The sequence below is a fragment of the Mustela nivalis genome (assembly GCF_964662115.1).
Source record: "Mustela nivalis genome assembly, chromosome: 17".
In the NCBI taxonomy this organism is placed as follows: Eukaryota; Metazoa; Chordata; class Mammalia; order Carnivora; family Mustelidae; genus Mustela; species Mustela nivalis.
Window position 1 is genome coordinate 44152454 of NC_139036.1, and position 21580 is coordinate 44174033.

At 42.2% G+C, this 21580-nt stretch overlaps 1 protein-coding gene across 7 annotated transcripts in view; it reads right to left on the bottom strand.

Moving 5' to 3' along the window:
- Positions 1-1144: 1144 nt before the first annotated feature.
- Positions 1145-21580, bottom strand: part of GPATCH8 (G-patch domain containing 8) — a 110168-nt gene continuing 89732 nt past the window's right edge. For 6 of the 7 annotated variants that reach the window (XM_082706311.1, XM_082706312.1, XM_082706316.1 and 3 more), the window contains 2 exons: positions 10358-10488; positions 1145-7286 (listed from right to left, as the gene is read on the bottom strand). In XM_082706311.1, coding sequence (XP_082562437.1) covers positions 3398-7286; positions 10358-10488 — 4020 coding nt within the window. In that variant the 3' untranslated portion in view covers positions 1145-3397. Of the gene's footprint in view, positions 7287-10357; positions 10489-11636; positions 11687-21580 lie in introns of all 7 variants that reach the window. The other variant, XM_082706317.1, reaches the window with a different exon arrangement.

Here is a 21580-nt window from a genome sequence, read left to right on the forward strand (position 1 = left end):
GAACCTTACGGGAATTACAGACACACACACATCTCCCCCTGCCAGCGTTCTCTGTAGGCCAGTCTGCCTCTTTCACTGCTCCCTGCCCGCTCAGAAAGTCACTTTTATTTCCTAACATGCCTTCTTTCTGGGCAGGGATTTTGGTATTTTAGGAAAATAGGCAGATCTCAGCATCCAACCCAAGGTTCAAATTGAACAGCTTCTCTCCGGTCAAGGGGAGCTGTATGAGAGAACAGGAAAGAAATAGACACTGAACGACTCCTTCCTGAAAGGCTGAAGGAGAGAGGAAAGCTTCTCACTGTAAATCTATGGTTAGCTTTTGATGCTCTACTTTCTCTGCCTTTTGTGATTTTTTTTTTAAAAGATTTTATTTATTTATTTGACAGAGAGAGATTACAAGTAGGCAGAGAGGCAAGCAGAGAGAGAGAGGAAGGGAAGCAGGCTCCCCGCTGAGCAGAGAGCCCGATGCAGAACTCGATCCCAGGACCCTGAGATCATGACCTGAGCCGAAGGCAGCAGCTTAACCTACTGAGCCACCCAGGCGCCCGTGATTTTTTTTTTTTTTTAAACAGAAGAGTAGATAGAGGCTTTTATCTGCTCCAACAATTACAGCACATTTCCTTTTACCAGCTAGCTTTCAAGCACTGCAGTGTACTAGTAAAAGGTTAAGAACAGAAGACTGGTAGGGTATACAAAACTCCAGTTGGAAGGCAAAGGCCCGGCAGGTAATTTATAATCCCATCACCCTGAAGTTTATCCCAAATTCCAAAAATCCAAGCCAGAAATCCCAAACCCATTTAGTGAGCACCTACATGCCCTACGTTCTACCGCACATAGATTATAGACCTAAACTGAGGAAAAAAGGAGACACGGAAGAGAATTCTTGTGGGAGAGTGGAAAGGAGGTGCACATTCCAAGACACCCACCTAAGACCAAAAGAAAATTAACCGCGATTATTTCCTTCTATAGTAGTTTTCCCCCTTTACTCGGGCAGCCTGTCGGGAGCAGCTAAATCCTGAACATCATAAGCAACTCATTCAAAAGGATCGATTTCCTGATCATTTCACAAAATGTTACAGGTGACCCGTAACATTCCTTCCCAACTTGAGCGGATGGGACAACAATCACCACAGACTCTGCCACGTTTCCACAAATCATTGGTTTATTAGAAAGTTCCTTTCCCTAATTTTACAGCATATATATCTCTATCATATGTGATAAAGTTAAATACAATCTGTAATGCTTGTAAGTAAGGATAGGTTATTTTTTTTTTTTTAAGTTTTAAAATCACTGTTCTCAAAGTTACAGAAAACTGCCCCCTGGAAGGGAGAGAGGCAGCCAGAGTATGGCTCCATCTACAAGCTAATGGGAAGCAGCACGAAAGTGTTAATACTGTAGTATTTAAATATTTACATGGGCTGAAAGCAAAGAAAAATGAGTCCCTTCACTTCGAACAGGTGATTTCATCTTTCCAGTGCTAGTTATCAAGAGTGAGGCTTCTGATCGGATGAGGAGCCTGCATAGGCAGGAGGCTCAGTCATGAGCCTTGTTTGCCCAGCACTTGCTTCTCATAAACTCAAAAACTTTTTTCTTTTGGGAATCTGAGAAGAAAGGCAGAACACAGAGCCTCGGGCCAAGTAAGCAGGGTTTGCTTCTTCCTGTCCAGTGACCACCCAACTAATTCTAGCCACAGGAATACGGAGGGAACTGCTAACTGCGCCGAAGATGAGACCCGCAATATAAACGGGTCGGTGTGTTAGGTCTGAGAGCCCAGGTGAAAGGCAAGAGGAGGAAGAGGAACTGAGGTGGTACTTCCTCTGGTAGGTGTCATGGAAGGAAAAAAAAAATCTTCATTGCTTCAGCTAGGCTGGGCAGAAGGCATGGAAACTGTGAAGCAAAAGAATCTGCAGTATCTATAAATGTGCTCGCCTCCCCACATGAGAAGGAAGAAACTATCCCAACTCTATCGTCCTTAAGTCTACTTCTACTTCAGTTTCTAGCCAACCCAAAAGGCACATTAAAAAAAAAAAATTGTCAGAGGGGGCTAAGTACTAGGAAGGCAAACAGACTGCCTGGAGCAAGGCACCCAGGAAACCCAGGAAACCGCCCCCTGGACAATCACTCTGAATCTCACTGCTTCCGGAGAGTAAAGCCCTCGAATCTCTCCTTCCTCCTCTGTGGGTCTTCCTGTTTCTCTGTACAAAACTGCAAAGCACGAGGGAGATGTCCTAACTGAGGATCCCTCTGACACCCCCAGCTGGCTGCTGCCCATTAGTTCAAAAATCCCAGTGCTGGGGGCACCACTTACTGCAAATTAACTAAACGTTTCATCCCAGCAAAAGATGTTAAACAATGTTCTTTTTGTTTTAACATTTTTATAGTTCATAACTTCAAAAAATACATGAGCTTGATAAAATATACATGCTTAGTCATTTTTGCATCTAGCAGAAAACAGATACTTTATTTTTTGTTTTCATTTTATAACCTTTAAAGTTTCTTAATTCAACTAGGGCAAACATATTTACACAAAGCCACCAGAACAAGGATCACTTAAAGAGCTGGATGTAAAAAATATTATTGCAGTATACTACAAATATGGAACCTTTTTTAATATGAGCTACAAAAAGCAGCATTTACGTTTATAGAGTTCAGTGCAATTTTTTACATTTAAAAAAATCCTATAAATTAAGAAGAAAACATCAACATGACAGAAGAAAATACACCCTTCAGACACATGAGCTCCTCTCTGGGGAAGCACACGGGCGACTTTGTTTCGCACAGCTTCTATTCATGATAGGATCTTCTTTTTCTGGGATATGCAGGTATCTCTTCTGGGATGAGGGACAGGAGGACAACAGGGCCAAAAGTGTGGCTCTCTGTGTGGGAAGTGGATTGAATAACAGCCTGAGTAGCATCTGGTTCCAGGTCAGACTCCCTTTCCACCTCACCCGGGATAGCACAAGGTCACCAAGGGATGGTCAAAGACACTGAGTGGGCAGGACCAGATGGACAAACTGCCGGCCAGAGAGGAAGAGAATGTTTAAAAATTTATAGAAGGGAAGAGCAGAGGATAAAAAGTAGAGGGAAGAGTATCCAAACTTCACAGTTTGGAGATGTTGCCGCAGAGGGGTTAGGAGCACTTACTGGTGTTCCCTAGCTTGGAAACACAGGAGAGGAAGGGACAAACAGAAAGGGGGAAGGGGGAAAAAAATCCCTGATAGTAAAACCCAAAGCAAACCTCAAATCTAAAACCACCCCTGCAAGCCAAAACTTGATTCTTTGGCTGTCAGACACTGCCCATCCCAGCTGGTACTTGCTGGTATTAATGGCTCAACACCCCCGAGGGAAGATACGTGGGTCACCTTCCCTGGCCCTACCTGGGCTCCCATCCCACAACTCATGTGCCATGGCTAGGCGGGTGCTGCAGGTCCTGACCTGAGAAGATGGGGTGAAGTAGTGGGTGAAGGTGGAGGGCGGTGGCAGCTGCCGCAGCAGGCCGTGGAGCAAGCAGGGTAGGGTAGAGGGCGGCATGCGGGACAGGATGGAAGGTGAAGGGCCCAGGATGAATGGCTGAGGCGGGAATGATATGGATGGGATGGCTAGCGAGAAAGGTGGCAGGGTGACCAGGGATGATTGAGTGAGTGAGGTGGGACAAGGAAATGGGGGTTAGGTGGGGCTGGGGAATATGATGTACTTGGGCAAGTGGCTGGGGATGTGGGTGGGGGTGGATTCCAATGGCGGCAGCAGCTGCCGCCGCATGCTGCTGCAGGATGGCATGCTGGACAGTCGTGATGGAGGTGGCAGAGGCTGTGGCTGGCTGCTGGATGTGGATGGGCTGCAGGGCTGGAGTGGCTGGGGCCAGGGCAGCCGAGGCGGGGAAGGCCTTCACTTGCTTAGCCAGAAGCTGCTGCTGGATGTGCTGCTGTGCGGCCTGCTGGAGCTTGCTGTACTTCTCCATCTCCTCGGGGGTGAAAGTGATGGGCTGGCTCTCCAGCGGGGCCAGAGAAGCATCCTCAGCCCCATCAGCCGACTCAATACTAGGATCCCCACTGGGAGGTGCATAACTGGGGAAGTGCTCAAGGTCTGGCGCTATAGGCAGCAAGCTGGATTCCACAGGGCCTGGCTGACTGCCACTATCCAAGGACTCTAGGGTGTCCCCATCGCTGGGGTCAGGGAGGTAGTTATGGGAGATGGTGGGGTCCCCGGAATAGCAGTCCGAGTGCACTGGGGTGCCTAGTGGAGCCACAGGGTGATCAGCAGTAGCTTCCTCAGACTTTGGCTCTTCTGGGGGTGGGTCTGATAAGGGGCCAGATGTTTCCTCTGAAGGGAACTGATGTCCAAATGGGGCATCGCTACCCCCTGGAGGCCCTTCTTCTGTCTCTGACTGTTCTTGCTCTTCCCCTCTTTCTAAGCCAGACTCTTCACATTTCTTGGTGTTGGGCTTTCGGGTAGCTGGGAGCTTCCCTATCAGTGGAAGGACAGGCTTATTGCCAAGAGACGGGGGGAGCTTGGGCCCAAAGTAACCTTGCGGGGGGTCCTTGAGTTTGAGCCCGGCTTTATTAGGGGTGGCCAGCACCTCCTCGCTCACACTAGGTTTCCTCTCTACTTTCCTTGACTGGATCTTCTCCAGCAGCAGCTTGGCAGTGACAGAGTTCTTGTCTTCGGGGCTACAGTCACCCTCTAACCCCCTTCCTGCACCAACACTGCTGTTCTGGGACGGTGGGCCTGTCCCTTTGCCATCGTCTCCTCTGCCATCTTCTTTCTTCCCGGGACCTTCTCCCCGGCCTGATCGAAAATAGTGGGGAGACTGGGAGCGGTAGATTTTAGAGCGGATGAAGTCTCGACGACCAGAACGTCTTTCCTCGGGGCTTTCGTGACCCCATGACCCCTTCCTGGAACCCGATCTCTGGGAAGGGCTCCTGGTGCTGCGGCTGCGGTCACGGCTGTAGCTTCGGCTCCGCTGCCAGCTGTGGGCCGTGGTGCTGCGGCTTCTCCGCTTGCTCCGGCTGCGGCTACAGCTGCTGCTGCGGCTGCGGCCCCGGGACCGCGAGCGCTCCCTGGTGTGACTCCGAGAGCGGCTCCGGGACGGGCTGCAACTGAGGCTGTAGTCATCATCGGAAGAGGAGTATTTGTGCCGTTTGGACCGGTGCTTGGAGCTGGCGTAGTCGGAGTCGTCAGAGTCATGGGAGCGCTTGGAGTGCCTTCGAGATCGGTCACTATAGTCGCTGTAGCTGTCATCAGAGTAGCTGCGCTGTCTACTGTAGCAGCTCTGGTCTGACGAAGCATCTGAGCTACTTGAGTAAGAACGCCGGGAAGAACGGTGTGAGGAATGGTGTCGGCCCGACCGGGAGCGGCTACGGGAATGCTCACTGCCTGAGTCTTCCTCCTCTTCCTCCTCCTCGCTGTACTGGGATGGAGACTTTTGGTGTAGCCGGTGCGATGAAGCGTCATCACTGTCCTCATCTCCACTACTGGGGCGACTCCGGTGGCCGGACCGGCTGCTCCGTTTGGCGCTAGCTCTTCGCTGGCAGGATGCAGTCAGAGGCTCACCTCTGTGTTTCCGGCCACCGTGATCCTGCGAGTCGCCACCACCCCCACCTTCATCCTTTTTGCCACTGCCCCCCTCTTCAGCTGGGAGGGGCCTCCGCTGGGAAGCGTCTTGAGCTCGCCGCCGTCGTCTGGGCGGTGCAGGGCTACCACTCCCAGGGGGTTCTGGTTTGGGTCCCCGTTCAGAATCTGCCGGAGCTGATGACTTATTCTTCTTTCGTTTTCGTTTCTTGCGCTTCTTAGACTTTTCCCCAGACTCTGTCTTAGAGCTTTTCTCTTCTGGGTCAGGCTTGTGTTTCCGTTTGTGTTTGCTTGACTTTTTGTGCTTCTTTTTCTTTTTGTGTCGGTGGGACTTCCCAGACCGTTCTTTCTTGCTAGGAAGGCTCCTCCCTGTGTCCTCTGTCTCTGACCCATGGCTTCCCCCAGGTTCCTGCTTATTCAGACTGCTACAGCCAGACCCTGAAGCAGGCGCATCCATTCTGCCTCCCGAGGAATGTTCTACATTCTCTCCCCCCTCCTTGGTTCTATTTGGCTCACCAGCATCAAGGCCTTGGAGATGGTCCTTTGAGGAGCCTCCTGCATCCTTTGGTTTTTCTGTCCCTTTAGTTCTGGCATCTTTGTTCCTTGAAAGTTTAAAGTCAAAGTATAAAGGGTTACAACTGTATGAAATGGAGGGTTCTGCCTTGGTAAAAATTAAGAGTTCTGATGGCCACTGGAGGGCAGTGCTTTCATCTTTGCTCAAAACCGGAAAGAAGGGACCAGTAGGATGTTTGGGTCCCTCCTGGCTTTCTTTCCCTGCTGCGATGATCTGACAGGTTTCTTTAGAAGGGTTCGACTCGCATATTTGGTTCTCTGAACCCTTCTGACTTGGACTCTCTACATTCTGCTCACTTACATCCCCTCCCGAGGCCTTTTTTGTCTCAGCTTTGCTTCCAGGCTCTGAGGGCTCTGTGACGCTGGTTGCCGTCTGTTGCTCGGGGACTTCATCAACTGTCTTCTCTGCTCCTTGGCTTGCTGCCACCTTGATACAGCCTTTAGGCTTGGGAGAACTGCTTTTTTTGCTCTCTAGGGCATTCTTTGGGTGTATACTATTATCACCTTCCATTTGTTCACTGGCTCTCATAAAGAGTAGGAAGGGGAAATTTGGTTTTACTTTGCAGTGTGCTGGGGGAATGTAGTGGTAATACTCTGGCTCTGCAGCCCCAGCTCCTTCTTCTCGCTTCATTCTTTTTAACTTAGATAACGTCGAAGCAAGGGACCCTCCATCCTGAGGGTCTTCATCTTCTTTTTTACCATCAAGATTACTGTTACCATCAGAGTCTCCCATCTTCTGCAGTCCTTGGTCAGAACCCTTCTCATCAGCTTTTGTTCCATCTTCAGAAGTCCCTTCCTCTGCATGGTCCTTGAAAACTGATGCTATTGATTCGAGTTTGACAGGAGCCTTCTTGGCAAAGGAAAATGACACTCCCAATTTTTGTAGTGGAGTCCCTAAATTATTCTTGATGCCAAAGCTGATGCCTTGGGAGGCTAACCCAGGGGCCTGTGCCAGTCCAGTGGTATTAGTGATTTGTACTGCAGTGAAAGGGCCTCCTTTATCTGTGGAGAATTCAGATCCCAGGCCACAAGTGGCAGCAGCACTTGTGCCACTGTTTGTAGCTGATTCATCTTTATCATCCTCTCCACCTTCTTCATCTACAGCCACCGTGGTTGGTCTGAACATGGGACCACTTCCAGGTGCACTACACAATGGTTTAGAAAAATGAAAAAAAAAAAAAAAAAAAAAAAAAAGTTTAGAGGTACATTTAATACTTCTTATAGAACACTTATCTCTGGGGCACCTGGGTGGCTCAGTGGGTCAAGCCTCTGCCTTTGGCTCAGGTTAAGATCCTAGAGTTCTGGGATCGAGTCCCACATCGGGCTCTCTGCTCAGCAGGGAGTCTGCTTCCCTCTCTCTGCCTACTTGTGATCTCTGTCAAATAAATAAATAAAATCTTAAAAAAAAAAAACCACACAAAACATAAAAACAACCCACTTATTTCTTACGTTCCATCATTTGTAGTAGGTAGGCCTCAAAGACACTAAGTGGTGGTTGTTTCCTAGCCCTGTGCTAAAAAGAGGACTTGCTCTGTGAGTTTAGGCAAAGTCTCATTCGCTTTTTCTACTAACTAGGTGTATTCCCAGCACCTGTCAGTTACTATTATTTCTTCTAATCAGTCTAAAATTTAAAAAGTGAAGCTGTATCACACAGCTCAAATACTCTGTTGTCACCACCTAGTAAAGGTGACCTGCCCTGTATCTGTTTTTTAAGTTTGTTTGTTTTTACATTTTTAAAAAAGATTGTATTTATTTATTTGACAGACAGAGATCACAAGTAGGCAGAGCAGCAGGCAGAGAGAGAGGGGGAAGCAGGCTCCCTGCTGAGCAGAGAGCCCGATGTGGGGCTCAATCCCAGGACCCTGAAATCATGATCTGAGCCGAAGGCAGAGGCTTAACCCACTGAGCCACCCAGGCACCCCTGTTTGTTTATTTTTAAGTAATCTCTATACCTAACATAGGGCTTGAACTCATGACCCTTAGGATCAAGTATTGTGTGCTCTTCCAACTCAGCCAGCCAGGCACTCTTGTTCTTCTTCCTTACTGAAACATCCTACCCATCAGTGTACCATCAAACATATGGCTGAACATCTACTCACAAAGGTTGTATTTCACTCAGCTAAAACCCCCCTAATTTCCTCTGTATTTTTAAAATTTTATTTTTAAAAATGTGGGTATGGGGGGCCTGGGTGGCTCAATGGGTTAAAGCCAAGGTCTTCGGCTCAGGTCATGATCTCAGGGTCCTGGGATTGAGCCCTGCATAGGGCTCTCTGCACAGCAGGGAGTCTGCCTCCCTCCCCCCTCTGTTAGATAAATAAATAAAATCTTTAAAAAAATGAAAAATAAAAAAATAAAAATACGGATATTTTGAGTTTAACATAGTCAGAAACCCCCACCATGCTACTCCATGGTGGTTCATGGTTAGTTTTTCTGTTTCAGAAACTAAGAGTCTGTGTCTATTTCTCGGGTACCACACTAAAGCGTTTGCTTTGGTTTGTTGTAATTTCTGGGCATTCTGTACAAGGATCATGATGCTATAAACGCTTTCCCAGCTTTGAAAACAGGAACACGGAGGAGCCTCAAAGCCAATGTTTTAAACTCAAGCCGTGCCTGAAATTTTTACAGTGTGTGAACTATTCATCTGAGGTATTTTTAAGCCAAATTCAAGAAGTGAGGAGATTTACATATCTGTTTGGATGAAGTCTTTTTATCTGATCCCTAGCTACTCACTATCCTAAACTCAGAGACTAAATATATTTGGAGAACGTGGTATCTCTTGCTATCTAGACTCTGGCTAATGGAAGATAGGATCCCAAACATTTAAATAGCAAGAGACACTTACACTGTGTCATAAAACCTACCCCACGGCAAAGAGACCCTCAAGTTGAATAAAAACAGATCTTATTTTGTTCTTTTGCTTAGTCTTTGCCATGTTAACTGCTTCAACAACACTTACTATGGGGTCATGAATTAATTCTGGGACAATGAAATACCTGATTATGGGTCAAAACCTTCTTTTACTTTCTCAAGAGATTACTTGGTCATCTTTAAACTGCTTACTTATAAAACTGAGAACTACAAGTCACCTCTGAAGAAAAGCATATATTAAAATATGCCCCAAATTAGAAAGTGACCTGGTATATACTTTTTATAGAGGTACACTTACCCTCGCAATATGCCCAAGAGGAATGCGTTATGATATTAAAAAGCTGCCAAAGAAGGAATCAGAACCAGTTTATAGGCAGCTTAACTCAACATTGGAGCTCACTGGTTAATTCTGTTTCAAAACTCTCTTTCAAAACTATGTGTTCTCTCCTTGAAAATGCTAGAGAAGTAAATAAGTTAAACAAACAAACAAACAAACAAACAAAAAAAAGGGATCTTGAGACAAAAATGAATTTAGTAACTTAGTAAGTCCAGGAACTTGGCTGTGAACTTTTGAAGGACACAATCATAGTTTCTCTTTCCCCTATAGCCAGTTCCTTCCTTTGGTCCTGAGCAGCCATTAAAAACAAGCATGGGGGCTAAGTCTTTCTGATTGAGGCACATACCTCATGAATCCTCAGATGCTCAAAGACTGGGACCCCCAAGACTAGTTGCTTAGAAATTCAGCCTTAGGTGGAGTAAATTCCACCAAAGGCTAAATACCAGCCTCCATATTGATAATCATCAAGAATCATGAAGGAAGATTAAAAAGAAAACTCAAGAATGCAGGAAGCTGCAGAGAAATAAACTGATAGAATTCCCTAGGTTTCAGTGATTAGCACAGACTGTACAGTACTTAAAAGAAAGTTGACTTGAGTCTCTGCCCCATACTGTTTAGTTATAAAAAAGAATACTGGGATATATGTCCTTTTCTATAAAACACAGGTTGGAGAATGGGAACAATAATATTTTTATAATTTATTGGTTCACTGAACATCTTCTACAAGGCACTTCTGATGTAAAGATAATCACTCCCCAAAACGAATGCAACAAGTAAACTCTTATTATCATCTCCCATCTCATAGATAGGGACACCGAGGCATAAAGCTTAGATAGCTGAAGTCACACAGACAGGATCCGGCCTCAGAAGTGTATATTCATAAAATCAGTATATTATACTGTAATAATAGATAGGCTTTCAGTATGAAAGATTTACTAATAAGGGCTATTAATTCTTAATTCTTAAGGATTAAAACTATCTGTAGAACCCTCTGAGAGAAAATATCCTCACCATTCAGCTTGTTTCCTTTGTTCTGCCAATTCATGGAGCCGCCGAAGGGCTTTTTCCTGTTTCTTCTCATCTTTACGGGATCTTGAAGAGACATTTCGAGCAAACTCTCTCTGCTTAAGATCTTTCAATCTCTGGGGTAACAAAAAAAATAGAAATAGAGGGTGGGTGATTTAGAATAATTTGGAGGTCCTGAAAACAAGGCCTTTAGGATATTTACCTCAATCAGTGGTTACAGTGCTAGCGTAGAATACACTGTTATATTCTGATAGTAATTGAAAACACAATGGCTGATTACTTTGGATAAGACACTTGGAATACCTGCATTTCTAATTAGGACAGCATACCATTTGCTTTATGGGGCAAAATTAAATGATTTCGGAAGCAACAAGCAAATTTTAGAACACTAGGAGGAAAGAAAAGGGACTATTTAATCACCTGCTCCTTCAGGATGCAAAACTAGACAAATAGAACATGAGATAAACTGTAATAACACAAGCCAAAGAGAACAGAAAGGGGTTAGGCTAGTACAGAAAATTACCCAGGTGTAAGATCTTAGAAAGCAATGTACAGCTTACATGGGGAGCTGATTTGCATCAAAATAGCAAATAGAAAGCATACTTTTATTTCACCATAAAAAGGTGCTGTGATTTCTTTTGACTATGAAACCAACCATCTTCCAATGCTCGCATGTTCAGAGCTCAGCAGTCTGACCACTTGCGTCTGGTCAGTCTGCTGAAATGAGAGAGTAATGTGTATTGCTCTTTCATTCCGTCATGGCCCTGAGAGGAACATCCAGGGGATGAGGAGGGAAAATAGAGATAAGTCAGAGAATTTATTGCTTAAAATCCTGATAAAGAATGGTTTTTCATTCTCAGAAACTTCTATATAATTTTCCTTAAAAACAGAACAAAACAAAACAAAACAACAACAACCAAAAAAAGAACAGTGCTATGACACACTGGTGACAAAGTCCAGACATATCTGCAATGAAGACAGAACTAAAATTATTTCCAACGTACTAGATAATATAGAAAACAAACCAAAACAAAACACATACATTAGCCTATGCTTTTATAATAGCATTAGGAAAAGGAATTTGACCCAATATAAAGTGGACATTGCTTTGTGGAAGGGCATGATGTTCAACAGACAGAGGATTTTTTCTTATCTAATATTTATGAAATGTGTTTTGAAATCTTTTGAATTGGGAGGGGGAAAAGGGTGAAAAGACACACACAAAAAAAGGTATACAGCTAAAGACACTAGTAGAAAAACTCACTCTTGTGATCTGGGCTCCCAAATTAGAAGGATTTGCTTTCAATACATCAGCTGAAAATGTCACATCACAAAGAAAAAAAAGTAAAAATAAAACAAGAGTGAAAGAGAAAAAAAAAATAAAGCAAGCATTACTACACAGGCTCTCTTAGTGAATCTGCAAACTATTATACTGAACAATCAGGGACAAAGCCATCAACTCTAAAAGGGTCGGGGAGAAGGGAAGCACCTGTACAACACATATATGTGTACATACACACAGACTGACACAGTAATAATCTCTCCTAGATAAACAGACCTATCTGAATTCAGGAAAAACAGTTAATAGAACTTCAGGAAAGACCACTGCTACCTAAAAACAGTCAATCTTATTTTCATTTACCTTTATTTTGGGAATGTTCAAGTAACCAACAGCCGGCAAACTATGTTACTGAAGCTGGCTATCCAGAATTAAGACTTCTTAAAAACCTCTTTAAGATGGCGAATCAATTATTTTGAATAAGTATGAATTTCAATTTCCTCCTTTCAAGGGGAATGAGGCAAAAAGAGCCTGTCAGGACTATTATATGATTATTTCAGGCTACAAACCTAGTTTTTCTCTGCGCCAAACATTTACCAAGTTTTCTAGCTGAAATTTAAATAGAACATGTTTTTCTCATATCTGCCATCTTCTCTCTAGCTACCCCCCAGGCCTGTAAAATCTCCCTGAGCCTCATCGTTTCCTTTCTTCTTACAAATATTTCATTACTTTTAGTTAGGAGTTATTTCCCAAACTAAAGGACATTGTTTATTTTTATTATTATTATTATAATAAAATTTGGTAGGCAGCAAACCAAGGTTTATTGAGTTATTACAAAGTGATAGTACAAAGTTCCTGAGAAGGGAGGGGACCCGAGAGGGTTACCCCTAAAGGACACTGTGTAAAAGAACGAGCATTTTATCAAAGCCTGGAGTTTCCAGGCTGAGTCAGACAGAGGTTAGGTTTTCCAGTCATTCAGCAACCACTTGATGCAACCTTGAAGTTGAAGGGATAAAACTATGTCCACATCTTCCTGAAGATGCCCTATCTCAGATTCCTACCACAACGTAATTGTAGGGAGGGAAGAAAATGTGGTATCAGTAAAACAAATCCGAGTTATAGCTCCATTCTAGGCAAAGATATACACCTATATGGGGTGTAGCAAACATTCCTAAATCACCTCTGCAAACTTTATTATTATCTTTTTAAAAAGATTTAATTAATCTCTACACCCAGTGCAGGATTCAAATTCACAACCACAAGATCAAGAGCCACATGCTCTACCAACTGAGCCAGCCAGGTGCCCCCTACCTTTACGAACTTTAAAGTCTGGTGTCTCAATGTAAAACTAGGAACTCCAGAATTCTAACCCAAACCTTAAACATGGGGCTTGGCAACTCTCCCAAACTCAAATGTGTATTGAGGTCTCCCAGATGAGGGCATTTTGATGATAAAAATGGATTCCTAATTCCAAGTCTTTCCTTCCTACCCAAGGTCAAACTAAATTCCCCTCACAAAGTCTCTACTCGTACCTTATAAAATTTTCTTCTTTCTGAACTGTCTTAGTACTCATCTAGCCACCAAAATACTTGGCACTAACTCAACTGTGTGTAGTTTCAGAGTCAGAAAGACTTGTGTCCAAATTCATTCATCACCAGCCATGTGATTTCATCTCTCTGAGGCTCCAGTTCCCCCATTAGAAAAACAGAGCCATTCTGGCAACAGATTTATGAGGTTAAGTGTTAAAATAAAAAGCACGCTGCATGTCTAAAGTGTTTAATACTGTCTCTTCCTTTTTATCTGGGGCAGAGACTATAGCTGATTTTTTTACATTTTATTTTTAAAGTAATCTCTACACCCAACGTGGGGTTCGAACTCACAACCCCGAGATCAAGAGTCCCATGCTCTACCAACAGAGCTGAGCCCCCACTTTTTTAAATTTAAAAAAAAAAAAAAAAATTTTTTTTTGGGGGGGGGGGGAGATTTTATTTATTTATTTGACAGAGATCACAAGTAGGCAGAGAGGCAGGCAGAGAGAGAAGAGGAAGCAGGCTCTCTGCTCTGCAGATCGATGCGGGGCTCGATCCCAGGACTCTGGGATCATGACCTGAGCTGAAGGCAGAGGCTTTAACCCACTAAGCAACCCAGGTGCCCCTAAATTTAAAAATTTTTTTAAAAATTTTATTTGTTTGAAAGACAGAGATCACAAGTAGACAGAGAGACAGGCAGAGAGGGTGGAACGCAGGCTTTAACCCACTGAGCCACACAGGCGCCCCTTAAATTTAAAAAGTTTTTTTTGGTAAGATTTTATTTATTTATTTGACAGACAGAGATCACAAGTAGGCAGAGAGAGACAGAGAGAGAGAGAGAGAGGAGGAAACAGGCTCCCCGCTGAGCAGAGAGTCCGATGCGGGGCTCGATTCCAGGACCCCGGGATCATGACCTGAGCCGAAGGCAGAGGCTTTAACCCACTGAGCCACCCAGGCGCCCCTAAATTTAAATTTTTTAAAGTAATCTTCTACACTCAACATGAGGCTCAGATAGCTGACATTTATAATCAACCCTAAAGTGTATAGAACAGTAGTAAGTCCACAGAAAGTGTCTGGTAAATGCCTGGTGAATAATTCGGCTTAAACACTGGACCCTTAATTTTTTCCCCCAAATAACTTTTTGACCATTTGTAGAAAAGTTTGACATGAAAAAAAAAAATTTTTTTTTTTTTTTTTTTTTTTTTTTAAGAGAGGGAGAAAACAGAGAGAGGGGCAGAAATATTTTCTTTTCTTTTTTTCTAAGAGAGGGAGGGAGAATCTTAAGGAGGTACCACATCCACCGCATAGCTGGAGGTGGGGGGTGATCTGAAAACCCTGAGATCATGACCTGAGCTGAAATCAAGAGTCAAATGCTTAGCCAACTGAACCACTCAGGCACCCCTGATAATTTTCATGACTCTACTAGGGACAATGTCAAGTTAATATAACACATATCGTTTTCCTAGCTATTATTCTCATCCAATAAAGAAGTGTCATTCTTTAGAGAATCAAAAAACCTAAAATGTTAAGCCCCTCACTTCTGGACAAAATTAGGCCAGGGGTGCTTAGCTGGCTCAGTTGGTAGAGCATGCCACTCTTGATCTGGGGGTCATGGGGTCATGCACCCATGATGGGTGCAGAGATTACTTTATTATTATTTTTTTTATTAGAGAGAGAAATAGAGAGGGGTAGAGGGAGAGAAAATCTTAAGGTGGCTAGCACGCTATGCGTGGAGCCTGACTCGGGCTCAATTTCACAACCCTGAGATCAAGACCTGAGCCAAAATTAAGAGTCAGATGCTTAACTGACTGAGCCACCCAGGTGCCCCTAGAGATTTCTTTAAAATAAACAAACAAACAAATAAATAAATAAGAAAGAATTAGGCCAAATTGGGGGGAGGGGTATGAATCAGAAAGTTCTCAATTCCTATATAAAAAGTAATTTTTGGGGCGCCTGGGTGGCTCAGTGGGTTAAGCCTCTGCTTTTGGCTCACGTCATGATCTTGGGGTTCTGGGATCGAGTCCCGCATCGGGCTCTCTGCTCAGCAGGGAGCCTGTTTCCCCTCTCTCTCTGCCCGTCTCTCTGCCTACTTGTGATCTCTCTCTCTCTGTCAAATAAATAAATAAAATCTTTAAAAAAAAAAAAAGTAATTTTTGTAAAGATGAAAAGTCCCTAATTCAGAATTGGATTTTCCAAAGTTGGCTAGTATATTCCAAAAGCCTGGCTCATTTTCAACTGAATGTTCATATGAAATTCTCTCTGGGTCCTATACTTTTACTTTCCTCTTGAATTCTAAAGAGGAACACAATTTCAGGTAACATCTTCAAGGTAAGAATAGAGGGGAACAGAGAGTACCTGCCTGTCAGAGACAGAGTTCGCATAAGGAGACCAAATATTATCCATGTGCCATCAATCCAAAATGTTTTGAAAGCTGAGCAAATTTCACTCCATGCATAGAAAAAAATTCAAGTTAGAATCCAAACTGGGACACAGACTGATCTGAGGGGACATATTTAATCACCAAAGCTAACTTCAACTATGTCCTTATCTCTGAAAATTATAAAGTACGCTTTCTGAAGTGTTGCTAATAACATTGCTTCTTCACTGAACTATACAAGTAAAAATTTAAGCCATGTAATACATTTTTAGCTGGACAATATTTCATTCAAAGAAAAGGGAGGCCGAACACCATTCAAAATGAAAGAATTTGAAGATCCTGCTCTGAAAAACCAATAGCATGTTTCAAAAAAAGTATATATTTGCAGCACAGAACAAAATGGCCACTTCTCACTGATTCTCAATTCATGCTAGCCAGGGTTTTCATTAAATTTCCCAAAAGACCAACATGGGGGAGACACACCTTAAATAATCTAGCTCTGGAAATACCCATCAACGTAACCATGGCTCTTTGAGCTGAAGACCACTTCAATGTAAATGACATTCCAGTTCTTAAACACCGCCTACATAGCACTGTGCTGGCAGCAAAATGTCCACTACAAACTTTGGCTCCACTGCCCAACTCTGAACAAATTAAACCAGAGAAATGAGAATCTGGTAAATCTTACCAGGTTTTTAATGTGGGTGATAAATTTGCTTACATTATCAACAATGTGCAGTACAATAGCAAGGGGTGACACTGTTTGACCCAGGAACGAATGACACAGATACATCTGCACATAATTTCCCCCAGCAACAAAATATGGGTCTGAATTAATAAAATATTTTTTGCATCTTTTGTTGCTATTTTTTTCTAACAAAAATCGATGCTGTAGGTTTTTGTTTTTGTTTTTTTTTTTTTAAATATCTGGGTATAATCTACTAGAAATAAATCTATTGTCTTTCTCAAGTATTTTACTTATTTTTTTAAAAAAGATTGTATTTTTTTATTTGACAGAGAGAGAGAGAGCACAAGCAGGCAGAGCAGCAGGGAGAGGGAAAAGCAGGCTCTCCACTGAGCAGGAAGCCTGATGTGCTCAATCCCAAGACCTTGGGATCATGACCTGAGCCGAAGGCAGCCATTTAACCGACTGAGCCATCTAGGCACCCCTCTCAAGTATTTTAAATCTATTACCTCAATTTAAAGAAAAACAGGCTACTGTTTTCAGATTAAGGGAATTTCAGACATCAGAAAACAGAGAGTATTTCCTATTGCCACTAAAAATCCCAGGTTCTAATATTTACTCAACTCTAAAGAGAAAACCTGATTTTGTCTTGTTAGGGTCAAAAGATTATCCAGTTTCTTCCTCTTACCAAACAACCCCACTCTACCAGAACAGGGACCCAAGCTTAGTCTTCCTTTGTACTAACCCTGCAATCACATACTGTTGTCCACGGCACAAAAGAAATAATCAATAAACATTTACCAAACTGGTTTCAGTTTGGTAATGAGTTGTTGAGAAAGGGAATACAAATACTTTATGTATTATTTGTCGATTATGAACAGAAACAGGGAACAGCAAAGAAATTGTTCCCACCTCAATCTCTTTTTCTGGCTAAGTATAATCCAGTTGTTTTTTTTTGTTGTTGTTGTTTTTTAAAGTAATCTCTACTGAGATCAAGAGTCATACGCTCCACCCACTGAGCCCAATTCAGCTTTTTCTGAACCTCAACCACTCCCTTTCCCCAGTCATCAATCCTGCATACCCCAAATCCATGCCCTCTTTTCCCCAGTTCCCTTCCTCTTTCTCATGATACATCATCAATCTCTTCTCCCTTCCCAAAGGGGAGTAATCATGCTAGCTATTACTTGTCCAGGTTTCCCGAATGCAAAGTCTTTGATGTTTGATACTTCTGAACGAGACCATCCAGAACATCACTATGTTTTGAGGAAAGAAAAAGACCAGGAAAGAACACAGAAAGCCCAAGTATAAACTACTCAGGGAAGGAAGACTGTAGCTGAATGATTAAGGAAATCCAAGTTACTGAACATTAGATGTAAATTCTTTCTTTTAGCACATGTTCATCAGTAAGCTATGACAATAAATGTTAAGTAACAGAGAAAACCAAATGTTTGGTAACAGAAAACTAAACATTAATGCTGATCGTAGATACTGAAAACATCAGAGGAAAGCAGAGTAGCATACATTCTTTCTTGCTGGCTAAGAGTAGTCCTAGTTAGTCAGTTATGAAATACTTACCATTTATGCCCAATTATTTTGCAACACAATCACTATTAATATAATTTGGTGAATAACAAATTAATATGTCATAAAGCTATTATTAAATATTCGTTTCAATATGTTCAGGAATTCAGCAAAATGCCTTAAAACATGGTATATTTCTGCAGAAGCAGGGTGCTTCCTTTACCGTTTTTTTTCACACACCTATGTATATGTACATATAGTCACCATTACCACCACCAAATTTTAAACTGCATGAAGTTTTAAAAATAATTTTGAGATACAATTCACATAGCATAAAATTCACCCATTTAAACTGTAAAATTTAGTGGGTTTCTCAGAGTTGTGCAACCATTAACACTATCTAATTCTAGAACATTTCCATTACTCCCAAAGGAAGCTCCATGCTCATTAGCAGTCAATCACTATTACCCCTTTCTACCCAGTTCCTGGAAACCTAATATATGCTCTCTACAGACATGCTTATTCTAAACTCTTTATATAAATAAAATCATACAACATGGGGGGGTTGTGACTGGTTTCTTTGACTTAGCATAACACTTTTGAGGTTCGTGCCTGCTACATGTATCAGTAAGTCATTCTTTCTTACTGCTGAATAATATTCTATTGTACAGATGTATCACATTTTGTTCATCCATTCATCAACTGGTACGTATATGGGCTGTTTCCACTTTTTGGATACTATGAACAATCTAATACACATTTAAAAAATAAAGATTTTATTTATTTTTTGACAGACAGCCAGAGCGGGGACACAAGCAGATGGAATAAGAGGGGGAGAAAGCAAGCTTTCTGCTGAGTGGGGAGCCCAATGCTGAGCTCAATCCCAGGACCCTGGGATAACAACTCAGCCACCCAGGCGCCCCTCTTATGCACATTTATTTGTGCACATGTATTTTCATTTCTTATGCATGTATATTTTCATTTATCTTGAGTATATGCTGGTCATATGGTAAACTCTATATTTAACACATTTTGACAAACTGCCGAAATGTCTCCCAGAGGGGCTAGACCATTTTACAACTCCACTAGCAATGTAGGAGTGTTCCAGTTTTTTCATATCCTCTCCAACATATGTTACTGTGTCTTTTAATTCTGACTATCCTAATGGGTGTGAAATGGTATGCCATTGTGGTTTTGCGGATAATGAGTTTTAAATATTACTATATATGGGGTGCCTGGGTGGCTCAGTAGGTTGGATGTCCAACTCTTCATTTTGGCTCAGGTCATGATCTCAGGGTCATGGGACTAAGCCCCATGTCAGACTCGGTGCTCAGTGTGGAGTCTCCTTGAGGTTCTCTCTCTTACTCTCCTTCTGCCCCCACCCCCCACCCCATGCGCAAGATCTCTCAAGTAGATTAAAAAAAAACCTTTAAAAAAATGTATCTATATATAGATATATATTATATATATCCATATACATCTACATAGCCTTCCAGATCATAACTGAAGGCAAAGGTATGCTTTCACTGTAGAATTTAAAGGAGCATAATTCCTAAGAACAGCTTAGGCTTATTGCAAACAGAACAGCAGCATCTCAGTTCAGACCTCTTTCCAGCACTGTCACTCACAGACTTATCATTGTTTCTTAGGCAGCTTTACCTTTTCAGACTACAATAGAACATACAGCCCTCATGCAAGAATCTCCACCACACTGCACGACTCTGATAAATACAAACGTACAGGGGCAGAAAACAGGCTGAAAAGCATAGAACATAAATAGGGTAGAATAATTTTTATTCAGACTGGGAAAGTGTGCCAAGATAAAGAACGGAGTTAGAGGGGTACCTGGGTGGCTCAGTGGGTTAAAGCCTCTGCCTTCAGCTCAGGTCATGATCTCAGGGTCCTGGGATCGAGCCCCACATAGTGCTCTCTGCTCAGCAGGGAGCCTGCTTCCCCCCCCCGCCCCCGCCTGCCTCTACCTACTTGTGAACTCTCTATGTCAAATAAATAAATAAAATCTTAAAAAAAAAAAAAAGAACGGAGTTAGAAATTCCTAAGAAAATATAGGGTTTACTAGCAAACTAAGTTCCCAAAGGGTCTGTTTAGGGTCATCCCTGTCTGCTCACAAAAGCAGACAGTTTCCCTAAAGAGAAACAGTTTTCCAAGGTTAACTAGATTGTGATAGCTGGATGTAAGAAGTCTACCACCAAGAAAAGCTGTGGTAGTCAGCATGTAAGATTCAACAAGTGAAAAGGCTCAAAACAGGTTTTGCCCAGGTTTTGGAAGACTAGCCAAATGATGTCAATTCTCTTATACTAAGCAAAATAGTCCCAAAGAAAAATAACATACACAGTGGTACAAACTTTCATCTCCCTGCTACAGGTTAATAAAACTATAATATGCTCAGATTCTTAGATGCATTCCTCTTTTCACATTTGCTTTGCTTCTGTAAGCATAATCTCTTCAGAAGTGACATATGCTATTTAAGTCAACATTTATGAAGCGTTAGGATTCATAAATACTTCATGGTTTTCCTAATCTATTTCATGACTTCACAATTATCAATTTATGGTTTTCTAAGGATAAACATTTCATAAACACATGAAATACAGGTATGTGTAGAATATCTTCATTGGTATCTAGTCTTGATGGTTTCACTTCTTAAGTTATTTTAAAAATAAGCTTGATGCCCAATGTGAAGCTCAAATTCACAACCTCAAGATCAAGAGTCGTATGCTCCACCAACTGATCTAGCTAGGGGCCCCTGTGGTTTCATTTCTTTTAGAAGGATTCATTTTCTTTTTAATTTTAGCCCCAGAATTATTTTTCAATTTTACTTTTTTTAAAATTGCCTTTTAAAAATTTACTTTCATGTTTCCCTTGCCCTGAATATCAAAGTAGCACCAAAAAAAGAGAACTCAGTCTGAATTTCCTCAAATCTACAGTGGCTTGCCAGAGGTCCAATTGGTTTTGATATGCTTACTATCCTGATGCCCTATGTACCAAGCATACAAAGGATCAAATGCAGTAAAGATCTTGAGAGGCAAAATGCAACCAATAAACAGTGAATCTTCAAGTGGAAAGGGACTCCAAACTTGAATGAAGGCCATGTGAAGTCCAAAAATGATTATTCCTTCCATCACCAAGGAATTTCTCGGACCTTATTTCAATTGAGAACCTATTTCATTTTTGAATAATGAGGAAAACTCTAAAATCTCTGTTCCTTAGTAATACATATTACTTGATATTGTCACAGTCAACTAAAAGTAAGCAATGCTGTCAAAAAGTAATTGTAACAGTTTAGACAAAGTTAACTAAATTATGCAGTAGTAGATTCCATTTTGTAGAGAAGTCACTGATGGCTGCTACAGGCTTACTCTGTTTTAGTTCAGCTATTTAAAGCTCATAAAACAGCTACTTATACAGTTGAAACAGACATGGTACTAAATGAGATTTCAGTGTTTTCAAAAAAACCTAAAAGAAGTCTCATACTGAACCGATGTTAGCAGAAAGAAGAGGCAGGCTGAAAGGATTCTCTCCTCTGACCAAGACACTGGTTTTTTTATGCAAGCAAAAAGAATTTCTCAAAGCTGCTTTACTGTACCAGATTTTGGTAACTGGATCAGACTACCTCAGGTAGTTCTCAAACTGCAAAGTTGGCCCCTTAAAGAGGAAGAAGGAGGCAGCTTTTCAATGTGCTACTTTCCCAGTGTCAATTAGAATGCTGTGGGTAGAAGCCTGTGTGGAGAGAAATAGAAGGTACGGGCCTGGGTCACAAACCCAAATGTCTAGAGGGATGTGACAGTTATGAGTCATA